Genomic DNA, 20,148 nt, shown 5'->3' with positions numbered 1-20,148 from the left:
TGCTAATCCCCTTCGTGTTAACAGCTTGCGTGTCATGCTGTGAGGTACGTCTTTGGAAATTTACGTTATTAAAGTGTAATTTGGTAGGGGGTCGATGACCTTATTAATTTGTTCTTTAGGTAATATCTTGCTAATGCCCTTTGTGTGAACAGCTTGGGTGTCATGCTGTGAGGTACGTCTTTAGAAATTTATGTTATTAAAATGTAATTTGGTAGGGGATCGATGACCTTATTAATTTGTTGTGATGTCACTTTCTTGCTAATCCCCTTCGGGTGAACAGCTTGGGTGTCATGCTGTGAGGTACGTCTTTGGAAATTTACGTTATTAAAATGTAATTTGGTAGGGGGTCGATGACCTTATTAATTTGTTGTTAAGGTACTATCTTGCTAATCCCCTTCGTGTGAACAGCTTGGGTGTCATGCTGTGAGGTACATTTTTCAAAATCACGTAAGCTGTACATAAGTGTAAATGAGTCATCTTATCTGATTTAATATCAAAACATTACCTAGCTAATCCCCCTTTGTGTGAACAGTTTGGTTATCATACTGTGAGGTACGTTTTTGAAAAGTCGTTCGTAACTGTAAATGAGTCATCCTAACTATTATTAAAGGATTATCTTGCTAATCCCCTCGTGTGAACAGCTTGGGTATCATGCTGTGAGGTACGTCTTTGGGATTTGAGGGAAAGTGGGCTATACGTAATCTTTATACATAGGTACGTCTTTTTACCCCCCCCCCAGCTTTGCTCACGATATACTACTAGTTCATTTTTAAAAAGTAAAGAACGGTGAATTGTTTTCACTGAAATAGAAGCAATAGACACATTTTTCTTTAACTATCAGTTAATGCTCTTACTATTAACTTTAACGGGAAGCTTATATGAGTTATTTAAGGTCAAATCTGTTAAATGTCGAGCTGTGGGTTATTTTTTGTCGTTTTTTGGAGAACTTGATGCTTGTTGAAACAAAAGTGAGTGTCTCCTTTTAGGCAACTTTTATGGTCAGCCGGTTGTGTAGAGATTTTCTTCAGGTCTGCGAGCTGTGAAGAATGCCCTTCAAGATGACTGTGTGGTTCCGGGAGCGGGCGCATTCGAAGTCTATGCCAGCCAGGAATTGCTCAAATACAAAAAGGAGGTTCAAGGTTAGTTACTCAAAGTAATTGAAGAGAACTATCACTGTATGACTGGGAGAAGAGCCCAAAAAGATGGATCCTGTTAATTAATGCATAATTGAGACTGGTTTTATAACCCCTTGCCATCTATGGTAAGCGCTCCAATACGACTTCTATCTTCTGACCGGACGCATTGTCAGGCGTTGAATAACGAAGTATGTGCAGAGTCATATTCTAGGCTGTTGTCGTTTATCAAAATTATCTAGCTACTCTTAGTTTTTTTCACTTGGGAACTTGGTATTGTTTCCAGGTCGTGCGAAATTGGGAATCCAGGCCTATGCAGATGCCTTGCTTATCATACCAAAAGTACTGGCTCAGAATGCAGGACTGGACGCACAGGAAGCTATTGTCACTCTCATGGACAGCCTTGGATCCGCAGAGGTCAGCTCACTTCCATTCTCTCTTCTGAAATGTTCCGTACATTTTTTCACGCAATCCAAAAAGTGATCTTTAAAAACAAAACGGGCGCAGGTTGACAGATTTTGCAAAATCTCTTGTCTTTTACTAGTACATAGTTCAAATGTTTTTGTCCTACGTCAGATGTTGCGTAGAAAGAACAGAGACAAATCAAAATTCCGATTCAAATAGTTGCCTGAAGTAATTATTGCTACACTATTTTTAAGAGTGAATAGTGTTCATTTCAGTACTGGTCAGAAAAATGTATCAAAAGGGGAGTGAATATAAGATCTTCGTGTTTCAGGTGCAGTTTCCTGGTATTGACCTCAAAACTGGCAAGGCAATGGACCCCGTTGCTCTGGGTGTTCTAGACAACCTTTGCGTAAAAAGGCAGCTGATTCACTCATGCACTGTCATTGCCTCAAATCTACTCCTGGTAGACGAAGTCATGAAAGCAGGAATGTCGTCATTGAAAGGATAAGAATACTCACACACAAAATTAACAGAAAATGCCAAAAATTGCAATTTTTACAGAGGTTACGATCGAACAATTTCATCCCCAAGAAATGCAAGTTAAGGCTGAAACGTGAACGCGGACTCGCATGCAAAAAGAAGCTAATAAATATTTTACAATCACTTTTACGAGCACTTACGCAAGAGAATTGAGTCAACGAATGTAAATTTTTCAACGCAAAGCGACGCTTTTACGGGATAGGAATCACGAAATGATTGATGGTCAAAATCTCAATAGTTTTGGTTATCGAATTCATTGTTCCTTAAAATCATTTACATGCTGCTAATTTTTACTGATAATATAATGCAAGGTGGAAAGATCTGATTATCGAAAAAGAATCATCATAGCTCCCATGATGTGAATATATAGAAGCGTGTTGAACATAAAGAGCTTAAAGTGTGAATATATGATATGATGACTACTTGTAAAATGAATTGTATTCAATTTATTGTTTCTGATCCATGCTCGTTTCCGTACTCGAAATTTAAATAAGGCCAGTCGCTTGTAAATAAGGTTTTTAGCAAACAGGTTTGTAGAATTCGAACTGTAGACTTCAATGTGACATTTTACCGCTGAGATAAAAACAGGTTACAACTTATCGATCAAATAAATTAGTAACACCCTGTCAATTCTTGAAATATCTGAAGCAGTCAGCACTAGGCTTACTATTAGACTTAAAGTTCCGCTTCTTTTTTCTGGCCCCTGCTATATAATGATTGCGAGAAACAATGATTGCGAGAAACGGAGAGCCAGAAATCGTAAGATAGTTTACCAGAGATCTCAAGATAGTTTACTAATCTCGAACGAGTTTTCGAAGCAATAAGTGTGCTTGTGGAAGTTTCTGATGCAAAGTATTTTGTTAACCTTTTTTCTGGAATATTCTCTCACTTGCTTTGGCGATTTGACTTTTGCCAAGAATTGCGATAAACTGGCAAGGCCCGGGGGCCTTAAGTCGCAGTGTATGGTAAGGTCTGATAGTAGGCAGAATTGCTTATCGGAAAGGGCAATTTTTTCAGTAGGTTTCGACCTCACTCAACTCCCCCCCCCCCCCGTCATCTACCCACTGTATGCCTAGTTTCTCTTAGCTAGTACGGCTGGGCTCCCTAAGCTAAGGTAGCTGAAACGAACGTCAACCCTTTACTGTTGTTTTTTTGACAGCAGTGTGCTACTGTCAGAAGAACGACAGTAACATGCTCAGCGGTAGCACAGTGAGCCAAAAAAGTGTGCTATTGTCTCGTGCTCAGCTATTGTCTCCTGAAAGTTGAGAGCCTCATGGTATTAAAAATGGCCCTATAATTATTCTTTGGCCATTGTACAGGCAAAAATTTAAGGTATGAGTTATAGCACATACATTAAATTTTCACCTGTACAATTTGCCAAATAATAATTTCCAAAAAACCATGTTGTTAATTGCTCTCAAACGAAGTTTGTAGCAATTATATTAGTCCTGTTGGTCTTTTTTTTATGCGATTTTTCGCTTGACCGATTTTTCGTCTGACGCTTTTTGACTTTTCGTCCTCAAAAACGGGATAAACAGGTAGCGCCCAGCGGGCATTAAATGCTCTTAGAGCCTTTCAGCTCTGTTTCAGCTCAAACTGTTTTGGAGACTTATACTTATACTTATGGTGTGAAGGGCGGTTCTGAGAGGTTGAGAACCCCCCCCCCCCCCCCCCCCCCCGTTGACCCCCATCCCCACCGCGCTGTTGACCCCCCCCAACCCAGTGTTGCCCCCATCAGCTCCCAGTGACCCCCCCCCCCGTGCCTTGCTACTGACGAAGCCAACCGCTCGCCGGTCGTTTGAGAGCAATTCGCCCGACGTTAGTCGGTTATGTTTTGTTCTTTAGTGTACAAAAGACAAAAACCATGGTTTTCGAAAATTTTGAAATGGAATGCGTGAACGCTTTGTTTGAACGATCAATGACAATTGAGTTCAATGGCTCGTGAATAATTTCCGTTTTATTTTCAGATATTGGTGCTGAGAGTTAGTCTTGAAGACTTGCTTTATCTTTTGAAAGCTGCGAGCTCTGATTGTGTGACCTAAAGGTCAAAAGTTTTATTGGAGTCCTCAACTTAGTTAACTTACTTGTTGTTGATCAGTTCCTTGTTTATTTGTTGTTTTCAATTATTTGAGTTCAAAACCAGTTATTGAACCTGAAAAAAGTTGTGTAAAAGTATCTCTTGGTGCTTGTGATACCGATGTCGCGATACTCCAGACCAGCGAATAGCTCGCTGTTTGTGAAGAACGTGCATCGTGACGTCAGAGTGGATGAGTTGAGAAATCTTTTTGAGAGGTATGGTCGGGTGAAAGATGTTTACATTCCTTTGGATTACCACACAAGGGAGCCCAGAGGATTCGCGTATGTCCAGTTTGATGACTGGAGGGATGCAGAGGATGCATTGCAGAATTTGGACAGGTTGGTACTTTACCACGACTTAAGTGACTGAAACTAAGGAATCCAACGGAAAGGGTGCAATTGAAAGCTATTGGTAGTTTATCATGCAACCTGAAGATTCTTGAATGGTTTACTCAAGTTATAAAAAATAATAATGATTAACAATTAAAATCTTTAAGATAAAAAGTTTGAGTAAACATGCAATCTGCGTTTCAGAGAACCTGTTGTTCATTTCATAAACTCATCCACGTTCCACCATCGAAAAATTAAAATTTGTTTTTGTTTGATAAAATCCGCCGGAGTGCGTGTTCTCAATAGGATTTGATTGCAAGCAACTGTTTTCAATAACAACGAGTTATTAAAATTTCTTGATACAAGTAGGTGTTGATTTCTATTACTGAACGAGCTGTTATTGGCCTTCTCTTGGATTTTTTACAACTCGGATTGCATTGGGGTGGTTCTATTCACATTTTATGATTTTTGAGGTCAACTGGACGGAAGTGAAATTTGAGTCTCCATTTTAATCAGGATCCGAAAGAGCGAGAAGGTTTAGGCGTGATCAATTGCTCTTGAACGAAATTCATAGCATTTATTGTAAACGTATGTGTCTTTTTTATGCAAAATTTTCGCTTGACAATTTTGACTTTTCGAGTGACTTTTACGCCCTTGACTGTTTGCGTTTCGAGTAATCTAAATTTCTCAATCACATTTTCAAGCAGCTGAATTCAACTGGCGGCAATTTAATACTAAAAGTCAAATGAAAAGTCGCCGAAACTGGTGCCATTTTTCACTTTAAATCTTAATAGTGGTATATGTTAACCTCTAATGTGGTTATTTGAAGCCCACTATTGATTTTCTTAGTCCCATTTAGACCCCCTCCCCCCGACTGAAGTGGGCTGTAATTTATTAGTGCTCCCACTAGTCGTTCGAGAGCAATTCTTCCGACGTTTAGTCGGTTATGTTTTTTTGTGAGACTTCTAAAAAAAGCAGAATTAATATAAACGAGGTTTGTTTCTCTGTTTTCAAGTTTGATAAAATCTTTTTGTCAGCAATTGAATTTCAAAGTCGATTCCCAGGCGTTTTGAGGAATAGTGTTTGTATTTGTCATTGAAATTTTTTCTAGGGCCTTTGATGTCACACTGCTTCATGTTTTATACGTGCGCTCATTCATGCAATTTGTACTGAGTTGTAAGCGCTATGTCACTCACTGTTGCTGCTCTTCCATTCACTTGAATAATTTTTTGGTCTCACATGACGTCCGCCCTCTAATCAAGGCCAGCTGAAGATATCACTCTAATTGAAGAGAAATCGAGTGCAGCTTTTTAAACAATTCTGGGGCGCCGTTGATTCCGATTAGGGACTCAGTAGTCTAAGTGTACGGTAGCTGTCGACACGTAGCTGAAGCTAGCTAAAACCAAAGCCAGCCCAATATCTGTCATTTGAGAGCAATTCGGCCCATGTTACTCGGTTATCGTATACACGTTTGGTGTTCATATATGCAAAATTTAAGAAGCTCTCAGTCAAAAAGGGCGGACTTTTTGTGCTCACAAAAATGACAGTCGACTATGGAAGTTGATCACAGGGCACTTTATTTATTGCGTGAAATCTGTAAATTTATCTCATGAAGTCACATTTCATCAATCACTCAGTTTAACAATATCTGAATTTTTGGACGTTGTTTGATGACGCTTTTTGAAACGATTTTTTCTTTCTCGAGTCTGGTCTAAGTTTTTGTGGGGTTAGTCTGGAAGAATCAACTGTTATTGACGTTAACACAGTGCAATTGCAAAGTTGTGGCAAGAGTTGCACAAAATAGTGGTCATGTTTACCCTTATTCACGAGAGAGTGTACATCGAACTAAAACTTTAAAAAATTATATCGAATTAAACACAATTGTTATTTTTTTGTTACGCATTATTAAAGCTTTTGGTTGTTTTTCAGGCTTCAAAGATTAAAGGCTCATGAAGATGGTTAAAGAGAATTGATAATTGATTGAAAGCTGAGATAAAAGTTTTGCTTTGGTTGCACCCAAAGATCATTTAAAGGAATACAGGGATTTGACGTCAATTTAGACGCTCCTTCGCAGCTCTGACTCATATTTATGAGAGGAACCAAGCTTATATCCTACCTAACCTGGGATAAAGGTTGAAGGCAGCCAATTAAAAGCTAGATCAATATTGATGGAACTGTTTCGTCAGTGATTTATGAAAGCCACAATTGCAAAGGACCGTTCTGGCTAAGGTACCAAGAGATTGAAATAAAGACCACAAAATTTCAAGAAAGATATCGGTGGGTTAAATTCAATCCCTAGTTAAGTATTAAGTAACTGTCCAGATTTGCTCATGAAAGATGCGGATTTAAAATTAGGCTGATGTTAATTTCTGTTGTCATTATTTAAATTGTACAGAATGCGACTGAAGGGCAATGACATGAATGTACAATTTGCGGAGGGTGACCGCAAGACACCTGGACAGATGAGGAACAAGGACTCTCGTGGAAGGCTCCGAGACTCACGTAGTCGAAGTAGAGGTAGAAGAGATACATCGTCGAGGCGACACAGGTACGACGTAAAGAATCATGATGGAAAAAGCGGGCAAATATATGGTTCAAATTTATGAAAATGATCGAGAAATTAAAAACACTAACGCAATAAAAAGAAGTTGCAAAACCCGAACTCGACCAACGAGCACTACATATAAATAGCTCTTCATTCTATGATCAAATTTTAATTAATAGCCGCAGAGCGATAGCTAGGGCTATTATTGGCCTTTTGTTAGTTTTTATAGCTGCGAAGCTGTAAGCTGAGCGTAGCTATATTGCGGTGCTCTTGGTTTTTTTTACAATTCAAAGAGTTTTAATTGTATTGGGGCGCTGTCTTTTTTTTAAAGATCTGTTCACACATTTTCATGATTTTTGAAGTCAAATTGGAGTAGTGATTTTGGTCACGCCGAAACAGGAAGTGGAGCGAAAAAGCGAGTGGTTTTGCGGCGTAATATTTTTTCGCTTTAAATTTAAAGAGTGAGAAAACGGTGTTTGAACAAAAATTCGATTTCTCGCTAGTGGTTTTTTGTTCACATGCGGCAATTTCACTTTGGTTTTTACTGTTTTTTTTCGATTTTTTGGATAGGATTTTTTTCTAAATGGTTTTCGCAATCCATTCATAGTCCGTTCTAGGTCTAGTTTTCTGTTTAGTCAATGAAAATTCGGGTCTTTCCCATTATAGCCCCCCCCCCCCCCATGAAAACATAGCCCCCCCCATTATGGTATATTTACCATGATTGGGGGGGGGGGCTATAGGTTATCTGACCACTAAGCTGGGGGGGCTATAATGGGAAAGACCCGAAAATTCTTTGAATTGTACGTCAGGACTTGTCCTGCTATGTTTTTTGTTTCGTCGTCTGACGTTCTATTTTCGTTTTACATTTGTTTACACAGCAAAGCTGAAAAAGTCAAATTTTCTGAATGACTTCTTCCACTCACTAACGGCATTTGCGCGCGTGACGTCTTTTCTCACTCGCTTTAGTGAAAGTTTTTAGGTTATTTGCGTGATTAGATTTTGATCATACGTGACTTACCTCACTCAATAAAATGACTTTTGCACTTTAAAACTTAAGTTTAGTTTGAATTTGTTTAAGGTCAAAGGAACTCATATGTGCAGTAAATGTCCCTAATAAGAGGCTTCTGTGGAATGAATTTCAACAAGCTTTATTAATTTATCGCTGAATGTATTTTTAGCCTAGATTTTTGAGCGGCGTCGATTTTTTTTTCAATTTAGATCTATCTGTTTCTATCTCTATTATATGGCACGCAGGTCTATTCTTTCGCAGCTATTCCGGCAATCTGCCGGCTATGTTTACGATTTGAAGAGGAGTATTGGAGAATTCCTTTTTAAAATCAATTTTTTTGGAGTGAATATTGAAGCAGGAAACGAATATTGAAACACGTGAAATTTGGAGTGATTTTTTTGCTGAACAAAATGAAGAGTGGAGCGAAAAGTGAGTGGTTTTTTGTTCACATCATTGTTTTCTAGAGAGCGAGGTGTGAAAAAAAATCTGTAAGCGAGCAAAATTTTTCGTTCACGTGCGCCATTTTGAAAGTTTTTTGTTATGATTATGTTTTAATCTTAGGCTGGTTTTGATAGTGGTTTGAAGGTGTCGACATTCATATTAATTTTATGCTAATTCGGAGGTTTTAATGTATTTTGCTGATTTTTGGGCTAATTTTGCGATTTTTTGACGATCGTTTTGTTTTACTACCTCAAATGGGTATTCAAAAGACCCCTATTACTTGAGCAATTTTTAGATAACAAGTGGCTACAGTTTTGTAGATATGAAGCATTTTTTGTTGAGAAAATGGCGAAAATTGAAACTATTATGCATAATTTTTTTTGCAGTTTTTCGTTTCATTTTCTGTTTTTTAGACAGACAAGTTTCTTAGCCTAGATTATGACTTGCCTATTTTTGCGAGCATCTAGATACCCTATTGGCCGAAAGGAGTTTTTGTTTGGATTTATGTGCTTTTATAATACAATAAAATTTATTAACTTTTTCCAGTTTTTTAGTACAAGTTTGTATGTGCCTTTTTTCATGGTTTGGCTTCAAGTTTTGTTTTAGAAAACTCATAAGTGGTTTTATTTGGTAATAGCTGTTTTGATTAAGTAATTGTGGCAAAGATAGTTATTTCGGGATCTCAATTTAAGACAAATTTTGATCATATTTTAACAGATCTGAGTTTCTTTTTTTTTCGTTTTATGGTTTTGTTTCATGATAATCATAAATTAGTGGAGACCTGACGAGATGTTGGATGGCCTTTAAGTGGATTTGCACTTCGAGTCGTTTGCGGAATTCTCACGGCTATGTTTTTTATTTCATCGTCAAGATTTTTGTTACGACCATATGAGGTCACAACCACTTCAAATCTAGTTTTTTGTTCATTCGTTCATGCAATATCAACTGAAGTGCGTGCGTGACGTCATTTATCACTCTTAGTGGAGCTAGTTTTTTGTTCATTCGCGTGATTAAGTTTTTGTTCACACGTGACTTACCTCACTCTCAAAAATGACTTCCTCACTTTGAGATTGACTTTTGTTCACTTTAATTCAAAGAGATAAGGCCAAGTGAATGTGTGTCACTCTTAATTAAGGTATTTTAAGAGCAGCTTTTAGAGGCAGCAATAATTTATACAGATTCTTAATCAAAATATAACATCTCATCCCTTAATGAAAAGCGGTATTTTTTTTGGTATGTCTTTTTTTTACTATTTTTTAGACTGCAGGTCTACAAAGCTATTGCGACTATTTTCTGGCAATCAGTCAGCTACGTTTTAATTTTGTAAGCTGATATTTTTTGGAACTTTATTTCGTAACGTATTTAACTAATTTCAGATCACGAGAGCGGGTAAGAAGAGAGGTTTCCCCTCCCCGCCCTTCGCCCCCTCCAATTAGGGGCGACAGCTACGATGATAGCAAATACTGTAGCAGTAGACCTAATGGTCACGAAAACTACCGAGACCAACATCACATTAATAGCAACGGTCAACATAATCACCATCATCACGATGATAGCAATGAATATGGGCACGGACATCAAAGTCATGACCGAAACCGAAGCAGAGATCGAGAGTATAGTAATCATAACCACAATCAACACCATCGCCGTCGAAAAAGTCATTCGAGTCATCGTTACAGTCATCATGAAGAATGTAATGGTCATCAATCGCGCAGAGGTCGCCAATCCCGTGAAAGCAGAAGCAATTCTCCACAATTACCCAAGGCTCATTTTGAGAAGTCCAGGAAGGAACATCGATTGGGTTCCTCGCATAATGTATCAAGGAGTCGGAGTCGTAACCGTTAGTTTGTATGTGATTAGAAACCTGCGAAGTAAATCATCGAAACGATAAATTACAGAATCCAACGTTTGTGCCAAGAATGTTAATTTATTCATATATCACGTGCTTTCCAAGAAGGGGAGAAATCTTTCTGTTTGCTGTAAATTATAAGAACCAGTTAATTTTAACCCAAAATCAGTGAAATTGAGCTGTCGTTTTGAACTGGCTGTTATTTCTTCGTTTTGATTTTTGCGAACGAGTTAAAAAATGCAATTTCACCTATTTGGTGTAAATTTAATCTTCCAAATCTTGCAGTGCAAAATTGCGTAAATTAGCTTTCTCGAAACTAAATAGTTGTCCAAGCTGCCTTTTTATGCAAATACGTGTTCTAGTGCAATAAATTGATTCAATTGTTAGGATTCTGTTACAGTTGTAAAAATAGACAAATTAATTCCAAACTAATCAGAATTACTTTGCATTACAGAGTTCTTTGAAACAATAAACAGGGATGGAGATAATGCTGTTTAAGAATAGCAGTTGTTTTAAAATAGCAGACTCGAGTTTTTATAATGTTGTAACTAACCGGCCAACTAAAGCTTGAGTTTTGTGTACTGTTGTCTGCTTACTTTTAGATGCCTTTGGGCAAGTTAATCTACTTCTCTGAACATTTTATGATGCAGGTGAATGAAAACTATCCAGTCCAATCACGAGTTATCACTGACAATCATCGAGACTCGTGAATATACATACCTCTTCTTGTGAGAGTTCTGCTGCGCCAGTTTTAGTGGTTAACTGTTCGTCTAAATATCAAGGCCATCCATCAATCTGTCTGAAGGGCATCGCGATAGTAACAAGCATTACCGAACAATAGATCCTGTCTTGTAAATCTAGTGATTACCATGACCTAGGGAGTGAAAAACATCAATAGATGAACACTTGCCCGGACCTAACGATGAGTCACTATCAGTACTGGGCAAGTCAAATCGAAAGTCTGATATCAGTACTGATTCGGAGCTATGATCATGTCAATTTTTACACTTGTCAGTCGTGTGCATGTTATACTAGAGGGCTAGGGGGTGCGAAGGTTAAACTTAGTGTATGCTATCTTTCTAAGCCTGACAGGTCTCATAAAAATATTTAATGATCTAAATAAGTAAATTTGGGTAATTAATCTAATTAAACATTTTATATAAGATTTAAAGCTAATCATCTAATTGGTAGTTAATATGTAATTAATTATAAATAGCTGCACAGCGATAGCTGGGGCTATTATTGGCCTTCTCTTGGTTTTTTACAATTCAAAGAATTTGAATTGTATTGGGGCGCTGTCTATTTTTTAAGATCTGTTCAAACATTTTCATGATTTTTGAAGTCAAATTGGAGTAGTGATTTTGGTCACGCCGAAACAGGAAGTGGAGCGGAAAAGCGAGCGTTTTTTCGGCGTGAACCTTTTTTGCTCTAATTTTAAAGTAGAGTGAGAAAACGGTGTTTGAACAAGAAAAAATTGCTTTCTCGCTAGTGGTTTTTTGTTCACATGCGGCAATTTCACTTTGATTTTTTACTGTTTTTTTCGATTTTTTGGATCGGATTTTCTAAATGGTTTTCCCAATCTATTCATAGTCCGTTCTAGGTCTAATTTTCAGTTTAGTCAATGAGAATTCTTTGTACGTCAGGACTTGTCCTGCTATGTTTTTTTATTTCGTCGTCGCGGTTCTTGTTACGAGCCTATGACGTCACAACCACTTCTAATCTGCTTTTTGTTCATTCGTTCATGTATTTTCAACTGAAGTGCGTGCGTGACGTCATTTATCACTCTTAGTGGAGCTAGTTTTTTGTTCATTCGCGTGATTAAGTTTTTGGTCACACGTGACTTACCTCACTCTCAAAAATGACTTCCTCACTTTGAGATTGACTTTTGTTCACTTTAATTCAAAGAGATAAGGCCAAGTGAATGTGTGTCACTCTTAATTAAGGTATTTTAAGAGCAGCTTTTAGAGGCAGCAATAATTTATACAGATTCTTAATCAAAATATAACATCTCATCCCTTAATGAAAAGCGGTATTTTTTTTGGTATGTCTTCTTTTTACTATTTTTTAGACTGCAGGTCTACAAAGCTATTGCGACTATTTTCTGGCAATCAGTCAGCTACGTTTTAATTTTGTAAGCTGATATTTTTTGGAACTTCATTTCGTAACGTATTTAACTAATTTCAGATCACGAGAGCGGGTAAGAAGAGAGGTTTCCCCTCCCCGCCCTTCGCCCCCTCCAATTAGGGGCGACAGCTACGATGATAGCAAATACTGTAGCAGTAGACCTAATGGTCACGAAAACTACCGAGACCAACATCACATTAATAGCAACGGTCAACATAATCACCATCATCACGATGATAGCAATGAATATGGGCACGGACATCAAAGTCATGACCGAAACCGAAGCAGAGATCGAGAGCATAGTAACCATAACCACAATCAACACCATCGCCGTCGAAAAAGTCATTCTTGTCATCGTTACAGTCATCATGAAGAGTGTAATGGTCATCAATCGCGCAGAGGTCGCCAATCCCGTGAAAGCAGAAGCAATTCTCCACAATTACCCAAGGCTCATTTTGAGAAGTCCAGGAAGGAACATCGATTGGGTTCCTCGCATAATGTATCAAGGAGTCGGAGTCGTAACCGTTAGTTTTTATGTGATTAGAAACCTGCGAAGTAAATCATCGAAACGATAAATTACAGAATCCAACGTTTGTGCCAAGAATGTTAATTTATTCATATATCACGTGCTTTCCAAGAAGGGGAGAAATCTTTCTGTTTGCTGTAAATTATAAGAACCAGTTAATTTTAACCCAAAATCAGTGAAATTGAGCTGTCGTTTTGAACTGGCTGTTATTTCTTCGTTTTGATTTTTGCGAACGAGTTAAAAAATGCAATTTCACCTATTTGGTGTAAATTTAATCTTCCAAATCTTGCAGTGCAATATTGCGTAAATTAGCTTTCTCGAAACTAAATAGTTGTCCAAGCTGCCTTTTTATGCAAATACGTGTTCTAGTGCAATAAATTGATTCAATTGTTAGGATTCTGTTACAGTTGTAAAAATAGACAAATTAATTCCAAACTAATCAGAATTACTTTGCATTACAGAGTTCTTTGAAACAATAAACAGGGATGGAGATAATGCTGTTTAAGAATAGCAGTTGTTTTAAAATAGCAGACTCGAGTTTTTATAATGTTCTAACTAACCGGCCAACTAAAGCTTGAGTTTTGTGTACTGCTGTCTGCTTACTTTTAGATGCCTTTGGGCAAGTTAATTTACTTCTCTGAACATTTTATGATGCAGGTGAATGAAAACTATCCAGTCCAATCACGAGGTATCACTGACAATCATCGAGACTCGTGAATATACATACCTCTTCTAGTGAGAGTTCTGCTGCGCCAGTTTTAGTGGTTAACTGTTCGTCTAAATATCAAGGCCAGCCATCAATCTGTCTGAGGGGCATCGCGATAGTAACAAGCATTACCGAACAATAGATCCTGTCTTGCAAATCTAGTGATTACCGTGACCTAGGGAGTGAAAAACATCAATAGATGAACACTTGCCCGGACCTAACGATGAGTCACTATCAGTACTGGGCAAGTCAAATCGAAAGTCTGATATCAGTACTGATTCGGAGCTATGATCATGTCAATTTTTACACTTGTCAGTCGTGTGCATGTTATACTAGAGGGCTAGGGGGTGCGAAGGTTAAACTTAGTGTATGCTATCTTTCTAAGCCTGACAGGTCTCATAAAAATATTTAATGATCTAAATAAGTAAATTTGGGTAATTAATCTAATTAAACATTTTATATAAGATTTAAAGCTAATCATCTAATTGGTAGTTAATATGTAATTAATTATAAATAGCTGCACAGCGATAGCTGGGGCTATTATTGGCCTTCTCTTGGTTTTTTACAATTCAAAGAATTTGAATTGTATTGGGGCGCTGTCTATTTTTTAAGATCTGTTCAAACATTTTCATGATTTTTGAAGTCAAATTGGAGTAGTGATTTTGGTCACGCCGAAACAGGAAGTGGAGCGGAAAAGCGAGCGTTTTTTCGGCGTGAACCTTTTTTGCTCTAATTTTAAAGTAGAGTGAGAAAACGGTGTTTGAACAAGAAAAAATTGCTTTCTCGCTAGTGGTTTTTTGTTCACATGCGGCAATTTCACTTTGATTTTTTACTGTTTTTTTCGATTTTTTGGATCGGATTTTCTAAATGGTTTTCCCAATCTATTCATAGTCCGTTCTAGGTCTAATTTTCAGTTTAGTCAATGAGAATTCTTTGTACGTCAGGACTTGTCCTGCTATGTTTTTTTATTTCGTCGTCGCGGTTCTTGTTACGAGCCTATGACGTCACAACCACTTCTAATCTGCTTTTTGTTCATTCGTTCATGTATTTTCAACTGAAGTGCGCGTGTGACGTCATTTTTCGCTCTTAGGGGAGAGTGTTTTTTGTTCATTTGTTCATGAAGGTTTTTTGAGAGCAGCTAATAGAGGCAGCAAAAACTTATACAGGTTTTTAAACAAAATATAACATATCAGCCTTAAATGAAAAGACGAATGTTTTTGGTCTGTCTTTATTGTTTTTTTTTTGAGACTGCAAATCTACGAATCTATTGCGGCTATTTTCTGGCAATCTGCCAGCTATGTTTTTTAGATTGCTAAATCAAGGTTAGATTTTTAGTCACACTGACTCGGGTCGAGAAATCAACGGAAGTGTTAAGATCAACTTGTTATTAAGTTGAAGGTTGTAGAAATTGAGCAGTGTTAAAATGATTTGATTTTAGAATTATTTCTAAAACTTTGCAAGTTAGTTATTAAATTAACTTGAATTCTTAATTCTCAATTTCTAAATTCTCAATTTCTCAATCGTTGTACTTTTTGCCTCGGTATATATAGTTTCTGTAACGGGATAATTCCGTTGCTGCTAGTTAAATAGCAACAATCACAAAGTAAAGTGTCTAATAGAGATTTACAAAACCTGAATTTTTTATTCAATTGCGTCATTCTATTTTTTAGAATGATGTAATTTGAATACTCAGCTTAGTTAAGCTAAGTATTCTATATTTCAAAGAATTAGCTTGTCGTTCGGGATATTCCGACCCGGTCCTTATTGATGGTTAAATAAAACTACTACATTAAAAAAATTATAAAGTGTATTAAGGCTCGAATGTAAGGTTAATTATTTAAAATTTTACATACAACGTTCAGATAATTCAAATACAAAAGATTTTTTCGACTCTCCTGTGGGCTATAGGGGTTGGAAATTTTCTTGACTTCTAAAACCGCCATTGCGATAATCCCTCAGTTCTCTCAGCAGGCTGTCGTTGCGCTGTTGGAGCTGGTAATTTTTTTAACGCTCTTTTAGAAAGCTTTTTTCAAGGTTTCGAATATAACTACTCTTCACAGTTTCTTAAATTTGCAGTTAGTAGATGAAATGGAACGGACAAATTTTGCTTGTTGATCTCCAAATTTTTTGCTCTGTACGTTTTGGTTTTTGTGTTATATGAAATGAGTTTTTACAAATTTGCATGGTTTTGGAGTTTGTAGTGGGGACTCATATCATATTGTGGATGCCCTCTGAAGTTGGGGTTCGATAACTAGCTCCTCGGTTTTGAGTTGGCGATGGATTTTGTCTTGTATTTTTCGGTTATGGTAAGATCATCGCTATTGAGGGTTGGAGCTGTGAGGGCCCTTGTTGTTTGTGTTGTTTATGTTGAACCTGTTGTTGCTGGATATGTTGTTGGTCATCCAGTTGTTGTCCCTCGGTTGTAAGTGGGGCTCGATTTTATCTATCGGCATCTCTGAGGCTGGTTGAGTGTCAATAGGATCCTCAAAGGCAGGGCGGAAGAAGTCTTCATCTGTACTAGTTGTATAAAAGGTTAAATATAAAAGCATTAATAGTTGTAATTATTTAATTCTATAATTACACTGGGGAGGTGGGGAAATCATCATTGTTCGATTTTCTCTTTCTTGTCTTATGGTTTGTAGCTCACTCTGTATAGGAGGGTATATGTTTATAGTCGTCCCTTTCTTCAGGACAAAATATCGAAGTCACTATAGACTGAGAAAGTATATTAATTGTATCTGATAGTAATACTTTTCCAAAACTTACTGAGGGTCCTGTTATTTTGTATTTGTAGTGCTCGAATGATGCAAACTACAATGTCAATTTTAAATTTGACGAAAACGAATACAGCGAATGTAATTCCGCATTGCTCTAAGTAATAGTGTACTCGACCGAAGTATTATATATTTCAAAGAATTATCTTGTCCTTCAGTACATCTCGACCCGATCCTTAATAATGGTAAAATAAAACTACTACTTTAAACAAATTCACAAAATGTATTAAGGGTCAAATATAAGGTTGAATATATAAAATTTTAGATACAACGTTCAGATAATTCAAATACAAAAGATTTTTTGCGAATCTCCTCTAGGCTATAGGGGTGGGAAATTTTCGTGACTTCTAAAATCGCCATTGCGATGATCCCTCAGTTCTCTCAGCAGGCTTTCGTTGCGCTGCTGGAGCTAGTAATTTTTGTAGCGCTCTTTTAGAAAGCTTTGTTCAAGGTTTCGATTATAACTATCAGAGTTTTTTAAATTTGCAGTTAGGAGATGAAATGGAACGGACAAATTTAGCTTGTCGATCCCCAAATTTTTCGCTCTGTACGTTTTGGTTTTTGGGTTATATGAAATGAGTTTATACAAGTTTGCGTGGTTTTGGAGTTTGTAGTGGGGACTCATATCATATTGTGGATGCCCTCTGAAGTTCGGGTTCGATAACTAGCTCCTCGGTTTCGAGTTGGCGATGGATTTTGTCTTGCACTGTCATCAGTTATGGTATGATCATCGCTATTGGGGTTTGGAGATGTGAGGGCCCTTGTTGTTTTTGTTGATGTTGAATCTGTTGTTGCTGGATATGTTGTTGCTCGTCCTGTTGTTTTTCCTCGGTTGTTAGTAAGTGGGGCTCGATTATATCTATCGGCATCTGTGAGGCTGTTTGAGTGTCAATTAGATCCTCAAAGGCCGGGAAAAAGAAGTTGTCATCTGTACTAGTTGTATAAAAGGTTAAATATAAAAGCAATAATAGTTGTAATTATTTACTTCTATAATTACGCTGGGGAGGTGGGGAAATCATTACTGTTTGATTTTTCTCTTTCTTGTCTTATTGTTTGTAGCTCACTCTGTAAAGGAGGGTATATGTTTCTAGTCGTCCCTTTCTTCGGGACGAAATCTCGAAGTCACTATAGACTGAGAAAGTATATTAATTGTAGCTGATAGTAATACTTTTCCAAAACTCACGGAGGGTCCTGTATTTTGTATGTATTTGTAGTGCTCGAATGATGCAAACTACAATTTCAATTATAAATTTGACAAAAAGTAATAAAGTGAATGTAATTCCGCATTGCTCTAAGTAATAGTGTACTCGGCCGAAGGCTTTTATCTACCGATTGTAAAAATTGTGACGATATTAATGAATATATATTTTCTAGTGTATTAGTTGCTATAACCACTATGCTGGCCTTTATTATGTTGAATTTCAACTACTTCACAAGAAAATTCTAGCGCTGCGTCTTTCGTTTCGGAATTTAGAGTTACATCGTTCCAAAATGCAATCATGTCGTTTTTTACATGAAAAGAAACTTTTGTCAATGTTTTAGATTCACTGAAACTAATTTGTGTTTCTGATATCTGGGTGCAAATAATGCTGCCCCAGTGACAATGTTATACTTGGGGTTAATTCGATCCAAGAATCATCATTTTCAATGTCTAGTTGAAAAAGATTCTTTTGCTTGCTGTTGCATGGTTGTGGCTTAGCAGTAGTAAAGGTTTACCTGCTAACTGGATCAATAAAGCGAACTTTATTTTAATATAACAACGGTATCAATCATAACAGGTATTTATTACTTGTAATGATGAATAAAATTTCGGACAGTGATAGAGCCAGGCTACATTGCCATTGGTCTCTAACTAAAAACATAGATGTGTTATTAGTTAACAGAAAACCAGCCAGCTTAGGGCTGAGACGAGATTATGCAAGTTGTGTATTGTTTTTTGAACGTTCTAGTTCATAAGTTTGCTTTATAGTATTTATTTCAGAGTTGTTGCTTTCGGAAATAAGTGTACTGATAGTAGTCGAATTTAGTATTTAAATGCGCCTCGTAATCTATCTCGGTTCGTGAGATTTTAAGAGAACTTAGTGAATTGTTCGGAAGTTTAGTAATACGATGTACAGTAGGTAGAGGCTCGAGTGCGTCTCCTGTGTTCATATTAAATCTACCTGTAAATTCAACGGTGTGTCGGAGGGCGACGGAAAAACTAGTTTTACTATTGCATATTGATTGAGGCTTATTGTACACTTGAAACAGAAAGCTTTTGTTTTTCTGACGCTTGAGAAATGTAATAATTATCTATTTTTATCATTTTGCCTTCAAATTGTTCTCTTACAGCGAACAAGCAATTATCTTGTTTCTCCCAAGTATAAGCTTGGGGATCGGTTGAAATACTTTGACAACCGCCTTCTGATAATGTGCAAGGCAGGGGAATATTTTGTCACTTATTTACTGAACCTTCCCGCAGGTTAACATTTAAAGTTTTATCCTGCCTTTACGTTTCAAACGTATCGTGAAATATCCAGCCAGAATCGTCTCTTTCGTTTGGATTTTCTCCCATTTTTGCACTAGAATTTTTAACGTAAGTTGTTCTTACATTTAATTTAATCGGAATTTCTTTTCCGTAAATTTTTAACTTAGTTAATCTAGCCTACCTACACTGAACTTAATAGTTAATCTAGCCTGTCTAAACTGATCTGGGGTTAGATCTACGTCTGTGGTGATTTTACTGCTCTTTGCATCAATCCTACTAGCATCGAATACACGGATTACCGCCTAATGATCTGAAGGCTTGCTCTACCCATAGTGGCTTCTAGTTTGTCTCTAAAGAAACGTTTGAAAGTGTCCTTTTTTTGAAATGTCAACATTTTGCGGTTCGATTTTACAGGGAGCAATTTTGTTTAGTAAGTACATTTTGTTAGAGTCCATAAGTAAACAACCGTAATGAGCGGCTTTAACAGATGTTGCATTTTTTGCGTAAAAAGAATGGTGAGCAGCTTTTAAATCTGAGGCTATGTTCGAGTCTAAAATTTTGTGTTTTTTTTACAATTTGCACTGGATATAGATAAAACTAAAGTTAAAATCACATAATTTTGTGATATTATCTATATGTTAGAAGAACAAGAAGGATTAACTCATTAAAATTTGTTCTTGGGTTTTCGGTTTCCACCACTTCTCCCTCCTCGGGAACAGAGATTCGATTTAAGCTTAAATTTTTAATGTCAATTTCTGAGTGAATTTGTTTTTGAGTAGTGAATGAAAGACTCAGAAGAATGAATCGATTTAATTTAGTTGACTTTATAGTTTTCTCAACGGCATTTTTCCCTGTCGTGTTGATGGCTCAATACCGGTCTCTGATTGGTTAATTGAGGCAATGGCGATTTGTCATTTGGAATGGGGGATTATTAAATTTTGATTTGCTTATCTAATATAGTGCATCGAGGGCGGATTATCATTTGCTGCACAACTTGTGAAATTCTGAACGCAGATTGGATAATTGAAGGCTGTCCGTCAGGACATAGCGAATTATAAAGTTCACTGGTTAGAATATATTTCTATTTCTGTTACAGTTGTAAAAATAGACAAATTAATTCTGAACTAATCAGAATTACCTTGCGTCACAGAGTTCTTTGAAACAATAAACAGGGATGGGGAAAATGCTGTTTTAGAATAGGAGTTGTTTAAAAATAGCAGACT

At 37.0% G+C, this 20,148-nt stretch overlaps 1 protein-coding gene and 1 pseudogene across 1 annotated transcript; both read left to right on the top strand.

Moving 5' to 3' along the window:
• Nucleotides 1-1,015: 1,015 nt before the first annotated feature.
• LOC142357691 (T-complex protein 1 subunit zeta pseudogene) lies at nucleotides 1,016-2,541 on the top strand (annotated as a pseudogene).
• Nucleotides 2,542-4,049: 1,508 nt separating this feature from the next.
• Nucleotides 4,050-11,000, top strand: LOC142357695 (uncharacterized). Its single transcript, XM_075409248.1, has 4 exons — nucleotides 4,050-4,493; nucleotides 6,880-7,032; nucleotides 9,856-10,319; nucleotides 10,979-11,000. The coding sequence occupies exons 1-4, from the start codon at nucleotides 4,276-4,278 to the stop codon at nucleotides 10,984-10,986; spliced, it is 843 nt and encodes a 280-aa protein (XP_075265363.1). The 5' UTR covers nucleotides 4,050-4,275; the 3' UTR covers nucleotides 10,987-11,000.
• Nucleotides 11,001-20,148: the final 9,148 nt, after the last annotated feature.

This window comes from Convolutriloba macropyga, unplaced genomic scaffold (assembly GCF_964194025.1).
Source record: "Convolutriloba macropyga unplaced genomic scaffold, txConMacr16.3 SCAFFOLD_865, whole genome shotgun sequence".
Classification (NCBI taxonomy): domain Eukaryota; kingdom Metazoa; phylum Xenacoelomorpha; order Acoela; family Convolutidae; genus Convolutriloba; species Convolutriloba macropyga.
Note: the sequence above shows the minus strand (reverse complement) of the source record. Positions and strands in the feature narration are given on the sequence as shown.